Source organism: Syngnathus scovelli, chromosome 13 (genome assembly GCF_024217435.2).
Source record: "Syngnathus scovelli strain Florida chromosome 13, RoL_Ssco_1.2, whole genome shotgun sequence".
Lineage (NCBI taxonomy): Eukaryota > Metazoa > Chordata > Actinopteri > Syngnathiformes > Syngnathidae > Syngnathus > Syngnathus scovelli.
This window is the reverse complement of record NC_090859.1, coordinates 13,083,661-13,100,833: the sequence shown is the minus strand read 5'-3', so window position 1 is coordinate 13,100,833 and position 17,173 is coordinate 13,083,661. Positions and strand designations below refer to the sequence as shown.

Here is a 17,173-nt window from a genome sequence, read left to right as displayed (position 1 = left end):
TTCTGGGTGGTCTACTACTTCAAGGGAACTTGTCTGCTCAAGGAGAGAATGTGCAAATTCTGACCTTTCATAAATGACTTAATTAATCATTAATAGGTGTGACTTGGGAGAGCAGGCAAGAACAGTTTTTTGCACCGATAGACACACTTACTGGGAAACAAAATTCATACTACTATTATGTAAATAACTATCTATGGAGGTGCATTTTGTTGATTATAGTTCGTGGATTGCATCAAATTAAATTGTGCAATATGTGGATCCGTTGTTTCTTTGTGCAAAGTGTTTTGTTATGACAAAAGCTGTTGTGAAAGTACTATATAAATAAAGATGTATATTGAATGGTCATAAACCATCGGCGCGATTGTGACGTCATATAAAAACAAACTGACAGCTGTCTCATTATAGTCGAACGTTTACAGGATAAATCAGCAGGTATTTATAAAGTGATATGATCAGTATTCGTTACCGTTACATTTATTCACTAAACCGTTGCTAACAGGCGGCTAAGACTAGCGCTACCGCGTCATCGGTTCGTTCTGTTATCTCAGAAGCTCAATTCCATCGAATAACACTTTGACCCGTCTATGCATGCGGTCGTTTTTACCTGCAGAAATGCGGCGATGATCGATGACTTTGATCATATATTATGAGTTTTCCCCGGCCCCATTTCATTCGGTGAGCATAAACATAAACATACGAACTGCGCCTCCTGCATCTCGCGCATGCGCAGTTGATCGCGCATTGCGCGCAAGCAACAACGTTGCGGCATTTAACGCGCGTGCGACTATCACGCAAATGTTTTTTGTTTTAGTATATTAAGCTTTTTAGAAATCCGAAAAATTAAATATTGATGGTAAATACTTGTAATAGATAAGTTTGACACTAGATGGCAGCACAATTCCAGTATCGGTCCTTGAATTGCTTCAGACATTGCAAATGCAGTCAATAACTGATATTATGTGCCGATGACAGTTCTAAATATGCGAGACAAAATGTATTTATTCATGCCGTACTGTATTGAATATAATATATTAAAAAAGAGGCTTCAACCTGTTAAATATTGACCCAAATATAGGTTTACTGGCAAATAAGTTGCTATACTGCCCTCGTGTGGTCAAGGTAGGCAGCGGCACGATGGTTATTCAAACAGTGTGCGTGGGGGGGCGTTTAAATTATTTTTAATTATATTTTGCCATGTTAGTACAATATGGTTTTATAAAGTACACCAATCACAGCGTGATATTTTTCTCATTAAGAAATTTGTAGGTTTTCTTTGGGAAGCTGGAAGGGATTAATTAAACTCATATTGCAAAGGACCAGTGTATTGCAAAGGAAGGCAAAATATTTTAATATACTGTTAATGATCAGGTCTTGTTTTGCCCCTCTAATTGGGTGCACATCTCAGTCTCCATTTTGTCAAATAAAGCTTGCAATAACCGAGGGCAAAAAAACCCACATCTTTGTTTTGCTCCATATTTTCGCTCTACACTAACATGTAATGAAGCTAATGATGGCCCCCGCGGACTCCGACATTCCCCGGACCCAAGGGTAAGCTTGGGGTTTTGGCACATAATGAGGCGCTAAATTAAAAGAAGAGTCCAACAAGGCAGTGAAAGGGGATGGGAAGAAGGTTAGGCTTGACTGAACCACAGATGAAAGGCCCTGTTACCTCCTTAAAATGTCTCAGGAGATGACATTTACAAGCCATTCATAAATATGTCTTCTTTTTCTCAGAGCGTTTATTCCTTATTTTATTTGTTTCCCTTTGGATGCACTCTAAAATTACAGCTGGGATTCTGCACTTATGAGCACGGCGTATCTTTTTTGTTCCAAAGAAGAAGTGTCAGCTTGTGAGAAGGCTGCCATAATTGCCTGCAACAGTCACAGCATGGGAGAAGCAAATGGTTGGCCTGAATGCGACATTTTTTTTCTGGTGGAGGTGGTTCTAAAAATATAATGTTGGTGTTGATAATATGTTGTAAAAACTAGCAGGTCCTCACTGTTTGGGTTTATCAAAAAATCCTAGACTGAGTTCTTGCAGCTTTAACTCATATCAACAAAAACAAGCTGAAATCGGATCACTGTGTGTTTGACTATGTTTACACATAAACAGTTTTATGTTGTATTTTGCATATTTAATCTGCATTTGTTGTCATTACTTATAGTCAAAATTTTGACTATGAGACATAGTTTTCATTTTAAACTCTGCACTTTGTGTCTTTATTTTATTCACGAAAACAGAAACACAGGACTTTTCGAGGAGAGTTAATGTCATGCATTTATTTTAGCACTGTGACATCCCTCGCATGATCACATTTGAAGTCAATCATAATTTATTCACAAAGTAGAACTAGCTTTAAATCTTAATTACAGGCCATAGACACAGACACAAAGCTCTAGTTGTTATGCTAGTTGCTCATCAGTCACTGTAGTAGCAATCTTTCGTAGAGACATTTGTAGAGTTTTCCATGACTTGAAAGCCCCTCCAATTTATCCACATAAATGTCACAGTCTGTGAGACACATTTAATTGCAGATATTTCCAATATGTTAAAATGTAGCTGGCAGCACAACAGGAACAAATATAATTAATGGCAATATACATAGTGATGGGAAAATGAAGCTTCAAATGTGCTTCACGAACCAGTTGTATTTTTCTCTCTCCTCTAGATGGCACTGTTGGTTGAAATAAAGGGTTTTACGAAATGGCAAGTCAGTGTGCTTTCAGTCCATTATAGAGCAGAGAATGCAATCTAGAGGAGTCCAAAAATAGAACAAGAAGCAAATTTGAAGTTTCATTTTCCAAATAGGATCACATCCCTATTCAAACTACATTAGAAAAACAAAGATTTATGGATTCAAGTGAAGACAGTGCACATCGGAGGATACATGAATAAATATAGATTTGTAATGCATTGAGAATAAATTAGACTGGTGTGTATAGCAGCTCTATTTCATACATTTCTGTTTGATATATGTTCTCTTGCCTGCAAGGTCACCCTCCCTCACAGAAGCCTATCCACGGTGTGCCAAAAACGAAATCTCGCATATGCCTCTGAGTGCTGTGATTAACAACGGGCCAGCAAATAAACACAATGCCATTACAGTAGCAAGAAACTCTCATAAAGACATAATGAGGCCCAAAGAAATTAATGTTTGAAGAGTAACAGCGTGTCAAAGTAACGCACCCGCACGGAGAGGTTAGCTCTAGCCGGAGGGCCATTGAGTCGAGTGTTTGTCATTGAAAAAGCGCGAGAAGCCAAAGAGTTCATGTTTATCTACCTCTCTAGGTTTTCAAAAACTTTCACACAGCCTCGTCTTTCCCTCTTGCTGTCACTTTATGTTCTTGTTGTTGAGGCCAGATGCTTGAACCGCTGCCTCTTCTCGCTTTTTGCTCGTCGTCTTCGCCCTCCTCCTTCCGTTTTGTCTGCCGGGTTTTGCGCTGGACTATAAGGGAAGACGGATGTGCATGGCCGAACTATTGGGACGTGCGGCCAAGATGTAGATGGAACTCTCCCTGAGAAAGTCTGCCCAAGATGTCGGCCTATTGAATATAAACATTATTAAAATCATTTGTCCATTAAGCTCAGTTAAAACCTTTTCATTTGAAAACCCTTCTGATGTTGTATTAAGACAAAATCTGTTTGTTCCTTGATCCATTTTTAAATAAAAACATCACTTTTATTTTGAGGTAGCTATTTTTGGTGACTTTCTTTTCTTAGAATTTCTTTCTCAAGATCATCCTGACATGTCTGCCCTCTTTCATTAGTGATGTGACAAATGCTACCAACAGAAAATCACATTTTGACAGCGTGTCCAAATGTTCTCTGATGAATATTTAGCGTGGCAACAGGCAGAACATTTTCCATCCGTCTGAGAGACGTATATATTTTTGGTAACATTAATTAGATTTATGCGAGGGGCAAAATATTAGACACACTTGGATTAGCGCACATTGCAGCTCGCCAAACTTCATAATGAACATTGTTAAATTATTCTTCCTGCACTGTCAAAAGAGAACATAATTGTCTTTGTTTTCATCATTAGTGTCAAAATACAGTGTGTCTTTATTTATTTACTAAAATGCAAAAACTAGAAGAGTACAAACCGATTGTCATCAGTCTTGCTTTGTTCACTGCTTGAGCTGGCCGGGCTGCTCTCACAAATGGGCCCAACGTGACTTATGCTTGTGTACACAAGAAAAACAAGACATAAAAAACACACAGAAAAGTGATTATTCATTACCGCGTTCCTTTACACTGCTGATGGGTAAATGAAGCTTCAAATGTGCTTCATGAACCAGCAACTGGTTCACGAGGCACATTTGAAGCTTCGTTTTCCCATCAGTACTTCACAACTAGCCAAGAAGCTAGCTGTCACCTGACTGTATGTAAAAAAAATAATAATAATAATATTATTAATCTATGCTAGCACAGAAGTCATACATTCAGGAAAAAATTATATATTTTGGGACTACTTATGAATCTTAATATAAGAAGAGCATGCATGCTAGATATTGCAGAGGTGCCGAAGTGAGCGAAGGGAAATGAGCCGTGCACATTTCTGAGTCACACTCACCCGCAATTCATAGGAGCGCAGAGTCCCATGAGTCTGCGGTCGCACATGATGAACAGGGATGGAATGGTGCATGTGAAATAAGACATTAGACCATGTGGATGAAGCTCATGCAAGTTTGTCTCGATAGTGGAAGGTTTGATTTTGTACTCTTATATTAGACGAATAATATATTTATTTTTTTAATTAATAATATAATTTATTTGAATTTTTTTAATTTAATTTGAATTTTTTTTAATTTTTCTCCACCACGGACATGCAGATAATATATGGCAAACTGTCAGATGCTACAAACATATCCCCGCGGATATTAACGTGATAAATGTGCAGTCACAAAGACAGAGTTCATATTGCGCAATATCGAGCGTGTTTCCTGAAAGCGCTTTGAGACGAATGAATGAAGAATCAATACAGTAGCGATGAATGCAACAGACCGTGTCCAGTCCAGTCAATGTATTCATTAGAAAAATGAAAGAAAAAAAAAATGCTTTGTAGTTGCCTGACGATGAGATGAATGTTTTCTCACCTCACGTTGCAGGACTGCGAGTCTTTGCTGAACTTGTTGAACCAAGACTGCTGGGCCTGCCGGCATTCTGCTCTGGTGATCAATCCGTCTTCATCCACATCCAGATTCAGGAACATTAACCGAGCAGCGTCTCGTTCTTTAGCGGTCAGCAGGCGGACGAGTGAATTCTAGCGGCGAAGCAAAAATCAGGTAATGGCATTTGAGACGTGTTGGAGCGTGAAAACACTTTTTCTTTACCTCAGTGCGAAACTTTTTCAAAACTGCCAACGATTCAAAGTAGAGGAAGTCTGACCACTCCACGTGACCTTTCTTGTCGGGGTCCAGGGCTGCAAACTGGGCCAGGACTTCTTCCTCTTGCTCATCGGTTAGGTCTTTATCAAACTGCTGCTTGGATACAAAGTGGTGGTACTGCAGCAACTCGTCCGATACCAGGCACGACTCTGACAAGGCGCAATTAATACACCTTCATTAGGCACTGAGAACATTTCTCCAATTATAATGAACTCCCAATGACACATTTCAGACAAAATGAAATATCAGTTCCCTGTTGGTCCATAAAAGAATACGATCGGTCTTTAAGGATAATGAGACTGGGGGCAATCAAAGACACGGTTTGACGGTTAAAAGTAAAAATACTATTTTATGAAAAAATCTTTAAATGCAATTCTGCCTCTTAAATTATATTCCGGAACTCACCTGGGATGATCTTGCACTGCTTAAAGGTCTCCATAAGGCTGTACATTTCTTCCTCCGTTAACAGCAGGTTCAAATTATCCTATAAGAATAGGAAAGGCAGACGGGCGAGGTTATTTTATGGTTAATTGGCAAATCGGATAAGCTCTTTCACGGATCGTAGCAACCGAATGTGCAGTACGATATACATAGGTGATTTAATTACACAATGTCGAAGAATAAAAGTTATATTTAGACATTCCGGGAAAGGTGTCGTTACTTAAGGTTTATCTCGGAATGGATTTTGAAACGAGAAGTTAATAAAGGACAAAGGAACAAGGTGTAATGTGGTCTTGTGGTTTAAGTCTCTACTTGAGCTTCTCCGACATTATTCACAAGCTCAGGCAGAATCCAATGAAAGTGTCACAGAGTAATGAATGCACTGCTTGCCTCGTATTTTCAAGATGAATAGAATTGGTAGCATAACCTCCATTAGACTTAAATATTGCTACCGAGTTGATACATTTTCAAGGCACATGCAAAGAAAAAAAGCTAATATATTAATGAAACGACAGTGTGCCCGGTATTAATCCTTGTGGAACTTTGTATTTTGTTGTAATTTGCAATAATGGAAGATTTGCAAGGAATAAGTGGGGATATCGTTTTTTGACATTCTGATTTGCATAAATCATCAACAAATAAAATGTGAAGAAAATTATATTGATCTTTTAAATCCATATTTAAGGAATCTAAAGGAATAGATGCTACAAATAGATTTTAGGGGGGCGGCGGGAGGGCAACAACTGACATTTAAGCTCTTTCTCCCTCTCCGAGACACAAATGTCTTCCGGTCTGCATTCCTCTCCCAGAGAAGCACCCAACCAAAAAAAAAAAAGACAGAGGACCTTTCAGGGTTCTTTCACAGAGTGGCTAAAAGCCCCCCTAAACCGCCTCTGAGTGTGTTTGGCATTTGGTTTAATTTCCCATTGCTGATTAGGCGCAGCAAAGCCTCCACTTCACAGTGAAGGGTTCTTGAGCAAAAACACTTTTCGGCCTCTCACAGTATTCAAAATAGTTTCATTTTTTCCAGCACGGTCAGCAAAAACACTGGTTCATATATACTGGCTGATTTTTTGGGGGGGTTTAGTGCTTACACAATAATAGCAACTCCAGCCGGTAACTGTGTGAGCTGTGTCTCGCATCTCCTGCAAGGCCTCAGCACGAAGGTAGCCCAACTCCCTCAGGCAACCATCATGGAAAACCCGAGTGCAGATCCTGCACGGGTAGAGGTCGTCGGCCGTCCACACCTCACACACGTCGCACATCTCGTCGCTTTGCGGCTAAGGAAGAAAGAGAAAAAAAACGTTATAGTGGCACATGAAAATCTAAAATATATTTTCTTTATTTCATTATTATTATTTTTTTTAATCATTTTATTTTTGTTTTTAACATTTGCCGCCCAATTTTACGGCCCAATTTAATTAGTCCACCTTCCCTGCCTAAATAATCACAAAGCAGGTGGAAATTACTACCTAGCAAGACGCGACTACTTTTTGTTAGATGGCTAATTAGTTGCATTCTTTGTCAATTTCCCGCTGCTCCCATTAGCATTCAAAAGTTACCGGGTTGGCTCACGATTAAAAATAACCGCGTGATGCTTGGCTATTCCACGGCATAAATCAAGCACCAAACCCGTTTTTATCTCCTTTCAAATGCCACAGCAGCTTTGGGGCTTCGACTGCATCAGTTCTCGTGACCTTCGTCGAAATAACGATGCTGTTTTCCTCATTAAAATGACATTGCGTTTTTTTTTTTGTTTTTTTTTACCGGGTGACTATAATTACACGGGAGCATATTTAACAAGAAATATGAATGCAAATATTTGGTAACTATGGGAACACACATGCCCATGATCAATTGGGATTTTTTTCGTTGAAGGTTGTTGTGCTTTGGCTTCTGATGCTGGACCATTGTGTGATTGAGTTTTTGTACTTTTCAACTTTCTCTTCCTTGAGAATACAAAAAAAAAAAAAAAAAAAAAAGAAAAGCTTAAGACTTCCTCATTGAATCGCTTGGACGAGGAGACCGGATCATTTGCTGCTGTTGCCATGGAGACCGACATGGTCCAACTAGCGCTTTAATCCTGTGCCTCTCGGATTTGACTTGTGTAAACTGAAGTCATTTTCTACGTATTGATCTTTCATGCACATATATTGATTGACTTATTGATTCTATCATCACCTGCTCTTTTTTGGCCAGCTCGACTTCTAAAGGCTGATCATCATCAGCTTCCCTTTTGGGCCGCACGTAAGCAGGCGGTGTGAGCTGATGCCTCTTTTCCAGATCTTCAGGTTCTACTCCCTTTCCATCTCGTAACCTGGACCAGGCCTCCTGGTTGACAGAGGCCTGCTGAGCTGCGGACGAGCCGGTGCCACCTTCCGTCTCCCCGCCTTCCCCTTCCTCCGTGTTCTTCTCCTTAGCCCCGCTCGAGGTGTTAGCTGGCACGTCGGCATCCTCCGCGTCGCTCTCCGTCGGCTTGGCAATTGCCGGGCGGTCCTTGATGCCTGACTGGAAGGCTGAGACCACAGCGGTGCATCTTTGCACCTTGTCCACGGACTGCTTCTTTGACATGAGCACACCCATGGCTGCACACAGATGGAGAAAGGAAGGGATACTTGCATGAGTACTCGGAAAAAGCCTGAGGCTCATGTAGTAAATCCATCTGTGATCCATTAAAAATAAAAAAACATCAGTCCGGCACCATCTGAGCTTTTTCATGTTCTGTCTGTAAAGCTCAGGAAATATACTGATCCATCTACCGTGACTTGCTTCTTTCATTTCAAAAATGATTTGAAGGACTGAATAACGTGTTTTGGATGGTAATCAGGATTGTGTCGGTCTTAACAAAACACAAGTGACCTTTTTTGTACTTGTGTTCTCACAATATTTCAGTCGGGTATTGTGTGAAAAATATTTTATTATTTTCAGATACCGAATCATTGCCAGCTCTGTTATTTGTGCATCAACAAACCCCCATAGTGATTCCGATTTTTTTTTTTTTAAATGTCAAATAATAATAATAACAATTTACAAATAATTTCTGCTAACATGAGCCAGGATTTTGTTGATCGCAAACAACGTGACACCAATAAATAGTCTGGGAGGAGTTTAATGGCTTTGCCCTTCAAAGTCATTTCCAACTTTGTCTCAACTGTCGTTAAATAAATCCCATGAGAGAAAACCTTTTGCCCTTCTTTTTATTGAATCTTGTAGAATACAGACACACAAGTCAAAATTACGCCAAATGGATGAAAATTGGTTCCTCTTCTATAACAGTGTCAATTACGAGCATTATTAGGATGTTTCCCAGGTAGATGTGATTACATCATTATTTGGAGTGCACAGACGTTTTGTCCTGTGAGACAGTGAATTGTATTATTGGACAAAAAGGCGCCATCATGGATTGAAGCTTCTTGTGGGACATGTTTCTTTGCTGTGAAATTCAATCCCATCCATCTTCACTCCACATAAGTGCTTGTATGAAATTCAATCTCATCTATCTGGAGTGAAATGGGAGTCATTCTCGCTCTCTTCCTCCCGGGCTACCCTAATAGCCAACAAGCCCTTCATTTGGTCCCAGGCTGCCTGTGAACTTTATGGGCTTCTTTTCTTTCTAGCATCAGGTCATGTGCCCTCACAAGCTTTAGCCTAAATTTCCTGTCAAGGCACACATTGTGCAGTGTGACACATGGCTTGTTATCCTCAAGGACAACCCCTCCCAAAACAAGGGCTGGTGAATTGTGGTTACGATGCACTCAAGCAGACTACAAAGTAGTGATGGGGAAAATGAAGCTTCAAAATGACTTTATGAACCAGTGGCTAGTTGAATGGCAGGTCAGTGTGCTTTCAATCCGATGTTGACAACTGGTTCATGAAGCGAATATGAAGCTTCATTTGACTCACTGAGAATGTTCAACAGTTAAAACAATACGTGATATAAAATAAAAAAATTGCTGTTTTAAATTTGACTGAAAGATTGAGTTCATATAAATCCATATAAATATATCCTTACTTTTTTTCCATGATAATCAAGCACAGTGAGATTTTAATATGTGTTTTTGTTTCATTGTCCAGGTGAGTGTTCGTGGGCGGAGCCTCCTGTGGCCACCTGGTGTGAATTGAGGTTATTTAGGTGGAGCTAAAAATGTCAACCCATTTGCTTCCCTGTGTGCTCAGTACTTGCTTGCTTCTGCTTTTTGAGGTAGGTTGTGTATTTCTTCTCAGTGAATATCAAGTGTGCTGACTGTTTTCCATCATGGCTGTTCGATGGTTGTTGTCTATCAATCAAATTGTATTTATTCGTGTTAGCAACACAAAGTACCTCACAGAAGATCAAATCAAGAAAACCCTGAAGACCCAGTTAAAAGTAGCCATGAAGCATTTAATACTTAGACTTGCATGGCAAGTATGACATATCAGAAGCACGCTTATTTATATTCTCCACACTGAGATGACTGAAGTACCTGCTGAACAAACGGAAGCTTGTCATTTCCAGGTTAACTTTTGAATATTAAATAAGACCTTTATGTTTGCCCCCCCCCCCCCACTCAAGCAAAATCTATACTGACAAAAGTGGGTCAATGCCTCTCTTTGATACCTTCATTTGTCGGAGTTCAGTAAGCTGACAGTTTGTCACTTCTCAAGCTTGATATCTTTACTCTAAAGCAGCTATTTTATTTTATTTGTTTCTTTTGCGGGTTGAACCCAAAAAAAACCTGAACCGCTGATTTTAATGAAATTGCGGCATCTCAAACTAGTTTTAAAGTAGACCCACAGGTTCCATATTTAATAGACAGAATGTGGCAAATAATCAAAATAACACTTTTAAAACGTGACAGAGGCTCAAGATTTATAACCGAGTCGCAATTTAGCCAAGATTTGAGAAGGACGTCTTAAATGTGTCACAAATTGACGTGTGAGTTTTTCCTCCCCATCCCAGACGCATCTAAATGATTTACAGGCCTCAGGTTATAAAAAGATCTGAGGGGAGGCAAGGGAAGATAGGATCTCTTCTTAAGGTTGATAAATTGTGATGTATCCCAGCTTGGGAATGTTATTTTCCAAGCTGCAATTCAGAAGATTTCGTTTACACTTTCCTGAAAAATATATGCCGTTAGTACATTTTGAAAGTGCACTCTGTCTTTTTCTCGGGCAAACCTTAGCGAGAAGGCCAAATTCGATACTCATTGGGTCTCTTGAGTCCTCTCTGCAATTGATGGTGACAGCGCTTTCTGGACAAGCTTGGTTTGATTAAATATTGATAAATTAAAAAAGGGAGGTGAGACTAAAGAACTCATCAAATCCCTCTCATTTATTTTTCTGAACTTGGCAGATATTTGTTCTGGTCTTACCACACTCTCCCATTGGGAATAGCAGTAGTTGTTTTTACGATGAAAAGTAATATGATTTAAAATTGGATTTTTTTTTTTCAGTAACCCCACGAGAAATCTCACTGCCGATAACAAAACTGGGAATTTATTTAAATCAACCCGTGTAGCAAAATAGTTACCATTTGTCACAAAAAATTCAGATTCAATTATTTTTTGTTAGGGTTCAATACTTGTGAATTAATAAAAAACATTTGATGTGAAATGAATTTAAAATTTCTAATCAAAGTGGGCACTCTGGCTTTGTTTCCTGACTGCTTTCCCAAAGCTGTTGGATGTCACTGGTATGTGCTGATTAGAATCCCAACCAGTGCTCCCTTTCATTCCTTGCCTGAGAGGGCGAAGGCCTTTTTTTTTTTTTTCATGGAATCCCCACAAAGCTTTTCATGGGAAAGAATCCGCCCCCTCCTTTAGCCACACAAGTAACCCACGGACCAGGGAAGCGGAGACCTGGAACTAATTACACTAATGAGTTTAGCCAGAGCCTTCTAGTGAAAGAGTGACTGGAATCATTAGCTGAACATTTAAAACATGCAGTTGTACAAAGTGAATTGAATTAACGATACTTCAGAAAAAAGTCATAATTACGACTGAACCTCCAAAGTCAAACAAAATTTGTGCTCTAATTATTTTTTTTAAATTAAATAATGACTTCCTAGCTCAAACTGTTGCAATTAAAACCTTAATGAACTGCACAGGAAATTATGTAACATTGCTAATGCTAACTGTGATAAAGTTAATCACTATAAAATAAAATTTAAAAAAAGTAAAACTAAGCATGACCTGACATGTCGTTTAAAAGATATATTTGATAACCCAATCAAAACAAAACACACAAAAATGGCCGAAGAATTCAAATCTCAATACATGCGTAGTCTAAGAGACATCACATTGGCATTCAGGCGCCGCCAGAGCCGAGCATGCGTGTGTGTGTGCCAACTCCCAGAGTCAAACAATAAACGGCAGCAAAGGAGGATCAGACTGTGAGGAATCTGTCACACGCTGAGGCGTGCACTCAAAATTCCCTTAATGTGGGCAAGGATACATAAAAACAGCCTAGACTGATAACAAAAACCGAACAGGGGCTTCTTGAGATACGTTTCGCATCCCATCTGTGATATACTAGAAGGAAGGTCATGCCCTCGTAAAAAAAAAATAAAGTCAAGATACAGCCACTGTGTGACATGTAATTACTGCAAAGCCAAAACAATCCACCACCCGAGTGCATGCTGACGTAAATATGCTTTGGAGGCTCTGTGCTTTCTATGAATGAGATGGCTTTTACAACTACGAGGACTAGACACCTTCTACAGTCCGATTATCAACCTCACTGACGTACGAAGAAGAAATAATAAAGAGTGCAGGATCCCCAACAAAATGATTCCCAACGAGCAACCTGCATTACAATTTGTTATGTAACATGATTCAAAAACGTTTGTGTGAGCTTGAGCAGCCCGGCTGAACTCACCTTTAAAGGGGGGTGGGGGGGGGGAAGAAATCTCGTTCAATAAGGACTTGATCACTCCGGTGCCCTCAAACTGGGCCGTTAAGCATGGCAGGACTTTGGCTCGGATGAAGTCTGCGCGCCTTCTTTTTTTTTAAAATTTATTCCTTCGTCTCCCAGTCTCCGAGAGAATTAGCAGCTTCTTGCTTCCGAAAAGAAGAATTGCGCAAGGGTGGGGAGGGATGGGAAGGGGGTCGAGCGTGGGAACAGAGACTTGACTCGGAGGAGCAATGGACAGCTCCGGTGCTGAAATGGAGTTCGCCTTCCTTCCGTGGGCTGCTCCGCCAGTGCGTGTGAGCGGCCACGCAGCGCGTCGCCGCTCGCGTCAAGAGGAGAGACCTTGGCGCTGCTGACTCACAGGCAGCCAATCAAGTTACATCTCCCATTTATAAGCCAGAGTCATCCAGAGAAAGCTCCCCCCCCTCCCATTCCTCACTCGACCTCAGTGAGACAGTCAAGCGACCACTGAGGTTAATAAAGTTGCGGGACGCCCTGATTGGACCGAAACAGGCGACTGCGACAAACTAATGACGTTAGGGAGGATGCGTCCTCAGCATCCAATTAACTTTTAGCACATTTTAAGCGTGACAGGTCAAACTGTGACTTTCTTTTCATGCTTTTTCTCTGAGTATTTTTATGCATATTGTGAGCACAGGTCAATTTTTTTTTTATTTGGATTATCTACAGCAGGGATTATAAATTAATGCGCCGAGGCACAAGTTTGAATTCAGGAAAGATGTAGCTTTTTTTCCATCTATGCTAACGAAATCATTTTACACTAGAGGGCGGGATCTTTTTTGAGAGTTCCTCGAAATTTCAGGGCAACAAATTTTGCAAAAAAAATGTGTAGAAATTTTGCAAATTTTGCCAACAAATTTAAAAAAAAAAGAGATAATTTTCAGCATCCGCACAGCAGCTTCTCTTTCGCAGCCCCTGGATGCTTTATGTATGAACATCTACATGCTCAGTGCCCCTCTGTCATTCTTAAGCTCACTGGTTCAAATGGAGGCACCTTGCATTATTGATAAAGACCTAAGTGCACGCTGACCTGACAGTCTTGATGTTCTCTTTTCACAATTGGATGGAGGGAAAAAGGAAAAAGTTGTCCGTGGTGTGCTTAATTGCTCTCCCATGGACTTGGAGCGCTGCAATCACTGTCCTTTCAGCTCAGAATCATTTAAGGGCGGAGAAGAAAAAAAAAGGACTCACAGTGACTGATTGTTATGTTCAATTAAGGAGCCATTGTACTTTTCACTTTACATTCAGTCTTGCAAGGCTTTCAGTTAGAAATGACTCCATCCCAGCGACCGAAGCATGTTTTATGCGCTAATGCATAAAAAGTATGTGTCGATTAGCCTTCGCCGCACGGCTTCAGATTAGTCGTGATTGTTTACTCAGTACCACTAAGAAGCATAAATAAACATTAACAAATCGAGCAGGGCTGAAAAATACAGACTTGGGATTTTTCTAATCAGTGCACAGAAGACAAAGAATACAAAGTGACAGTCGGGTAATTGAGTGGAAAATGTGCTGAACTCACCAATCACAGCCTTCGAAGATTATTGACAAATTTCCGTCCCATGTCACGTATCGACATCGTGTCTGCTCGTTCCTGTCGCGCACTGAGAACGTAATTATCATATTTCACCCTAAAGACGTTTATTTATGTTTCCTCGTAAATTATTCATTATGTTACGCTATATGGAGAAAGGGTTCAACATGTTTCTGACATACTGTACATCATTTACAAGGTACTGAAAGATTCAACACGCCGTTCGAACGGCCTTCAGCTAAGACCGAGCGGGATCAAACACGGCGTTGTTCCGTGCTCAAACATATCTTTGAGTCCCTTTGTTTCACATGAAAAGAATCTAATTATGTTCCTGGGGTGGACTGAAGGGAACAGTTATTTTTATTCGTTGAGAGTTGGGCACTGAGCGAGCATAATGCCCCCTTTCATGTTCATAAGCAGAGATTTTATTGATCTTGGCCAAACACTGAGGTGGTTTGCATTAATCAGGACTCACTCGTTTAAGTGAATGTCTCGTTGGGATGAACGGCTCAAGTGCAAAATGTGAGTTCAATTATCGTAAAATGTTTGTAAAATGATAGAATGGGGTCATCTGTTGAATCAAACACGATGCTAATAAAGTTTAGCATTCCATAATTTGCTAAAATGAATGTTATATTTAGGTTGAGGGATTTTTAAGGGAGGTGTAGAATTACGCAAGGTTATATTTTATTCCTTTGGTGTTATTGTGTTCAAGTTTGATCATTCTCAATATTTTCTCAGCAAATGGCACTTGAAAGTAGGTCGGCATGGCAACAGTGACGCACGTAGAAGTCCAAGGCCATGTTCTCTGCACCAATCTTGTTTTCAAAAAGCAATCAAAAGAAGTCTTTGTTAGACAAGTTGGTCTTCCATTAGTTGTACAACAACCCCACAAAGAGTACGTATATATAGTTGCAAAATTATTTGAAGTTGGATTATAAAGAATCTTGATTGTCATGTTATTTAAATATTACTTTAAGGAAAGATTATTATTCCCAATTGCAATTATTATTTCTATTAATTTCTGAATGTCACGTTGTTATCAGCAAAATAGATAATACACAGCACATTCTGTAAAATCATTTATTCATATCAAAATCATTCACTACCGTTGACTCATATAGACGTCAAAGTTCTATTTTAAATGTGCTGGTAGTGAACGAGTTAACATTTTAAAATGATTCAACCCCACTGAAATAGATAACAACCGATGAACTAATCATCTCATTTAGTTTTCATTATCTTCAGATAATCACATGCTAATTTCATACCGGGACTGTCCTGAATGAATTATACCATGGCAAACTGTTACGCCTTCAAAATGTGCCGCCATTTAATTCCAACTCCTGACAAAAGCTGCCCGAACTTCTCAATGTCGGCGTACTCTTGTTTATCGAGAGAAGCCTTCACCTCTCCACACCTGACTGACATCCGCATCCTGTAGCCAAAGTACAACTTAATTCCTGTGCACTCAGGAAGACGGTAATGAAAGGAAAAGCCATTAGCCCCCGAATATCATAACCACCCGGCCTCATTACCAGCAGCCACCCAGAGATTACAAGTCGTTTGACGTAATGTTTTGAGTATGAACCATATTTCCATGGCAATGGCCCAACGCGGTGTATTAGCGCAATTTAATATTTCATAGGATTTTTTCCTGTAATGGAAACGTGTTTGACATAATCTTGATGGCAGAACTATTCAGACTGACAAGTTGCGGTCAGCAGCTTGAAAATTAGCTCGGAGTGAACTTTTTCCAATGTTTAGCATTTAAACCCAATAAGATGAAAATAAAAGGGCTGATTCCAAACAATGAGCCTGATATCAAAACCGAAATGTAATTGTGTTTATGTGACATATTTTTTTTGAAAGATAACAAATGGCAGAATGGATGAAGGGAAAATAATAACTGTAATAATTTTAATCCTTTATTAGGCCCACTGAGGGGGAAATTAACTTTGATAAGCATTTTCTGTATAAATCAGATTATTTAAAAAAAGTTTGATGTTGTGCAGAACAAGAAGCAGATAAAAAAAAAAAGATTTTTTTGCCAGGGTTCATTGTGAAAGGAAATTGGGTTGTGTTCCTTTTAATGACCCAAAAAAACATTTTAAATCTTAAATACAGTACGCAGTAATATAAAGGCTGCGTTCCTTCACTAGTAAATGTCCTTCCTCTCTCGGCTCCTTTAAAGCTCACTAACTATCGATCGCCATCCCATCTACAAGTGAGTAGTTGAGGTGAGAGAAGCCCCAGCATATTGTTTTGCACTCTCATCCTCCTCATGCTGTCTGCTGGCAGCAAACTGCTCCAACAACAACAACAACATAAATGTGATGGGCTGCTTTCGGCCATGTTGTTTCCAGCCTGGATGAAGATTTTGTTTACATGTCTCTCGAGTCCATGTGAGCCAAACATCAGGACTGCCAATAGTGTGATTTTTGTTTTCCAAGCAAAATCTGTATTTTACCGATAAAGCTGGGATGATTGTTCCGCCGTCAGGTGACACCACAGTGGATGAAGCAATATTATTTTTTTAAATATGAGCAGTTGAGGAAAGTGATTTAAAAAAAAAAAAAACAGAGAAAACATTACTATCTCTTAGGGACAATAGCAATTGTTCGGGAAGCCTCGGCTGCATGATACATTAGCGAGCGGAGGTTGAAGATGGGTGCTTGGAGGCTTGGAGGGCGGGAGGAAGTTGAAGAGCCCGCCAGATTGCACAATGATCCATTATCTTAATGTGTTCTTCTTCTTCCACGCCGTGGCAAATCCCCAGCAATGCCCTGATCATTGCTCGGCCTGGCGCTCTTTAAAACGTTGCTATTCTGCAAAGGAGCTTCATTTGTAATGTGACACATTTCACATATATGAGTCAAGTGTCCTCCTTATCACACA

At 39.9% G+C, this 17,173-nt stretch overlaps 1 protein-coding gene and 1 long non-coding RNA gene across 3 annotated transcripts; one reads left to right on the top strand and one right to left on the bottom strand.

Moving 5' to 3' along the window:
• The first annotated feature begins 32 nt into the window (after positions 1-32).
• On the top strand, positions 33-5,751 carry LOC137840851 (uncharacterized). Its single transcript, XR_011087961.1, has 2 exons — positions 33-432; positions 5,113-5,751. It is a non-coding gene; the product is annotated as an uncharacterized lncRNA (long non-coding RNA).
• On the bottom strand, positions 2,261-13,143 carry phf24 (PHD finger protein 24). 2 transcript variants are annotated; one of them, XM_049738085.1, is made up of 9 exons: positions 12,688-13,143; positions 8,014-8,417; positions 6,927-7,112; positions 5,797-5,875; positions 5,338-5,540; positions 5,101-5,267; positions 4,578-4,610; positions 4,108-4,185; positions 2,261-3,543 (listed from the first exon to the last, which is right to left on the bottom strand). In XM_049738085.1, the coding sequence occupies exons 2-9, from the start codon at positions 8,413-8,415 to the stop codon at positions 3,447-3,449; spliced, it is 1,245 nt and encodes a 414-aa protein (XP_049594042.1). In that variant the 5' UTR covers positions 8,416-8,417; positions 12,688-13,143; the 3' UTR covers positions 2,261-3,446. The 2 variants fall into 2 exon arrangements, with proteins under 2 accessions (XP_049594042.1, XP_049594043.1); XM_049738086.1 differs by lacking the exon at positions 4,578-4,610 and having other exon boundaries at positions 12,688-13,140.
• Positions 13,144-17,173: the final 4,030 nt, after the last annotated feature.

Bases quoted from the DNA above. Each gene is read 5' to 3' on its own strand.
- phf24 (XM_049738085.1), bottom strand. From the start codon at position 8,415: ATGGGTGTGCTCATGTCAAAGAAGCAGTCCGTGGACAAGGTGCAAAGA. The intron at 5,876-6,926 runs GTAAGCACTAAA...CTATTCTTATAG, and splicing joins GCTGGAGTTGCTATTATTGT to GATAATTTGAACCTGCTGTT. The intron at 4,611-5,100 runs GTGAGAAAACAT...GTGCGACCGCAG, and splicing joins TCGCAGTCCTGCAACGTGAG to ACTCATGGGACTCTGCGCTC.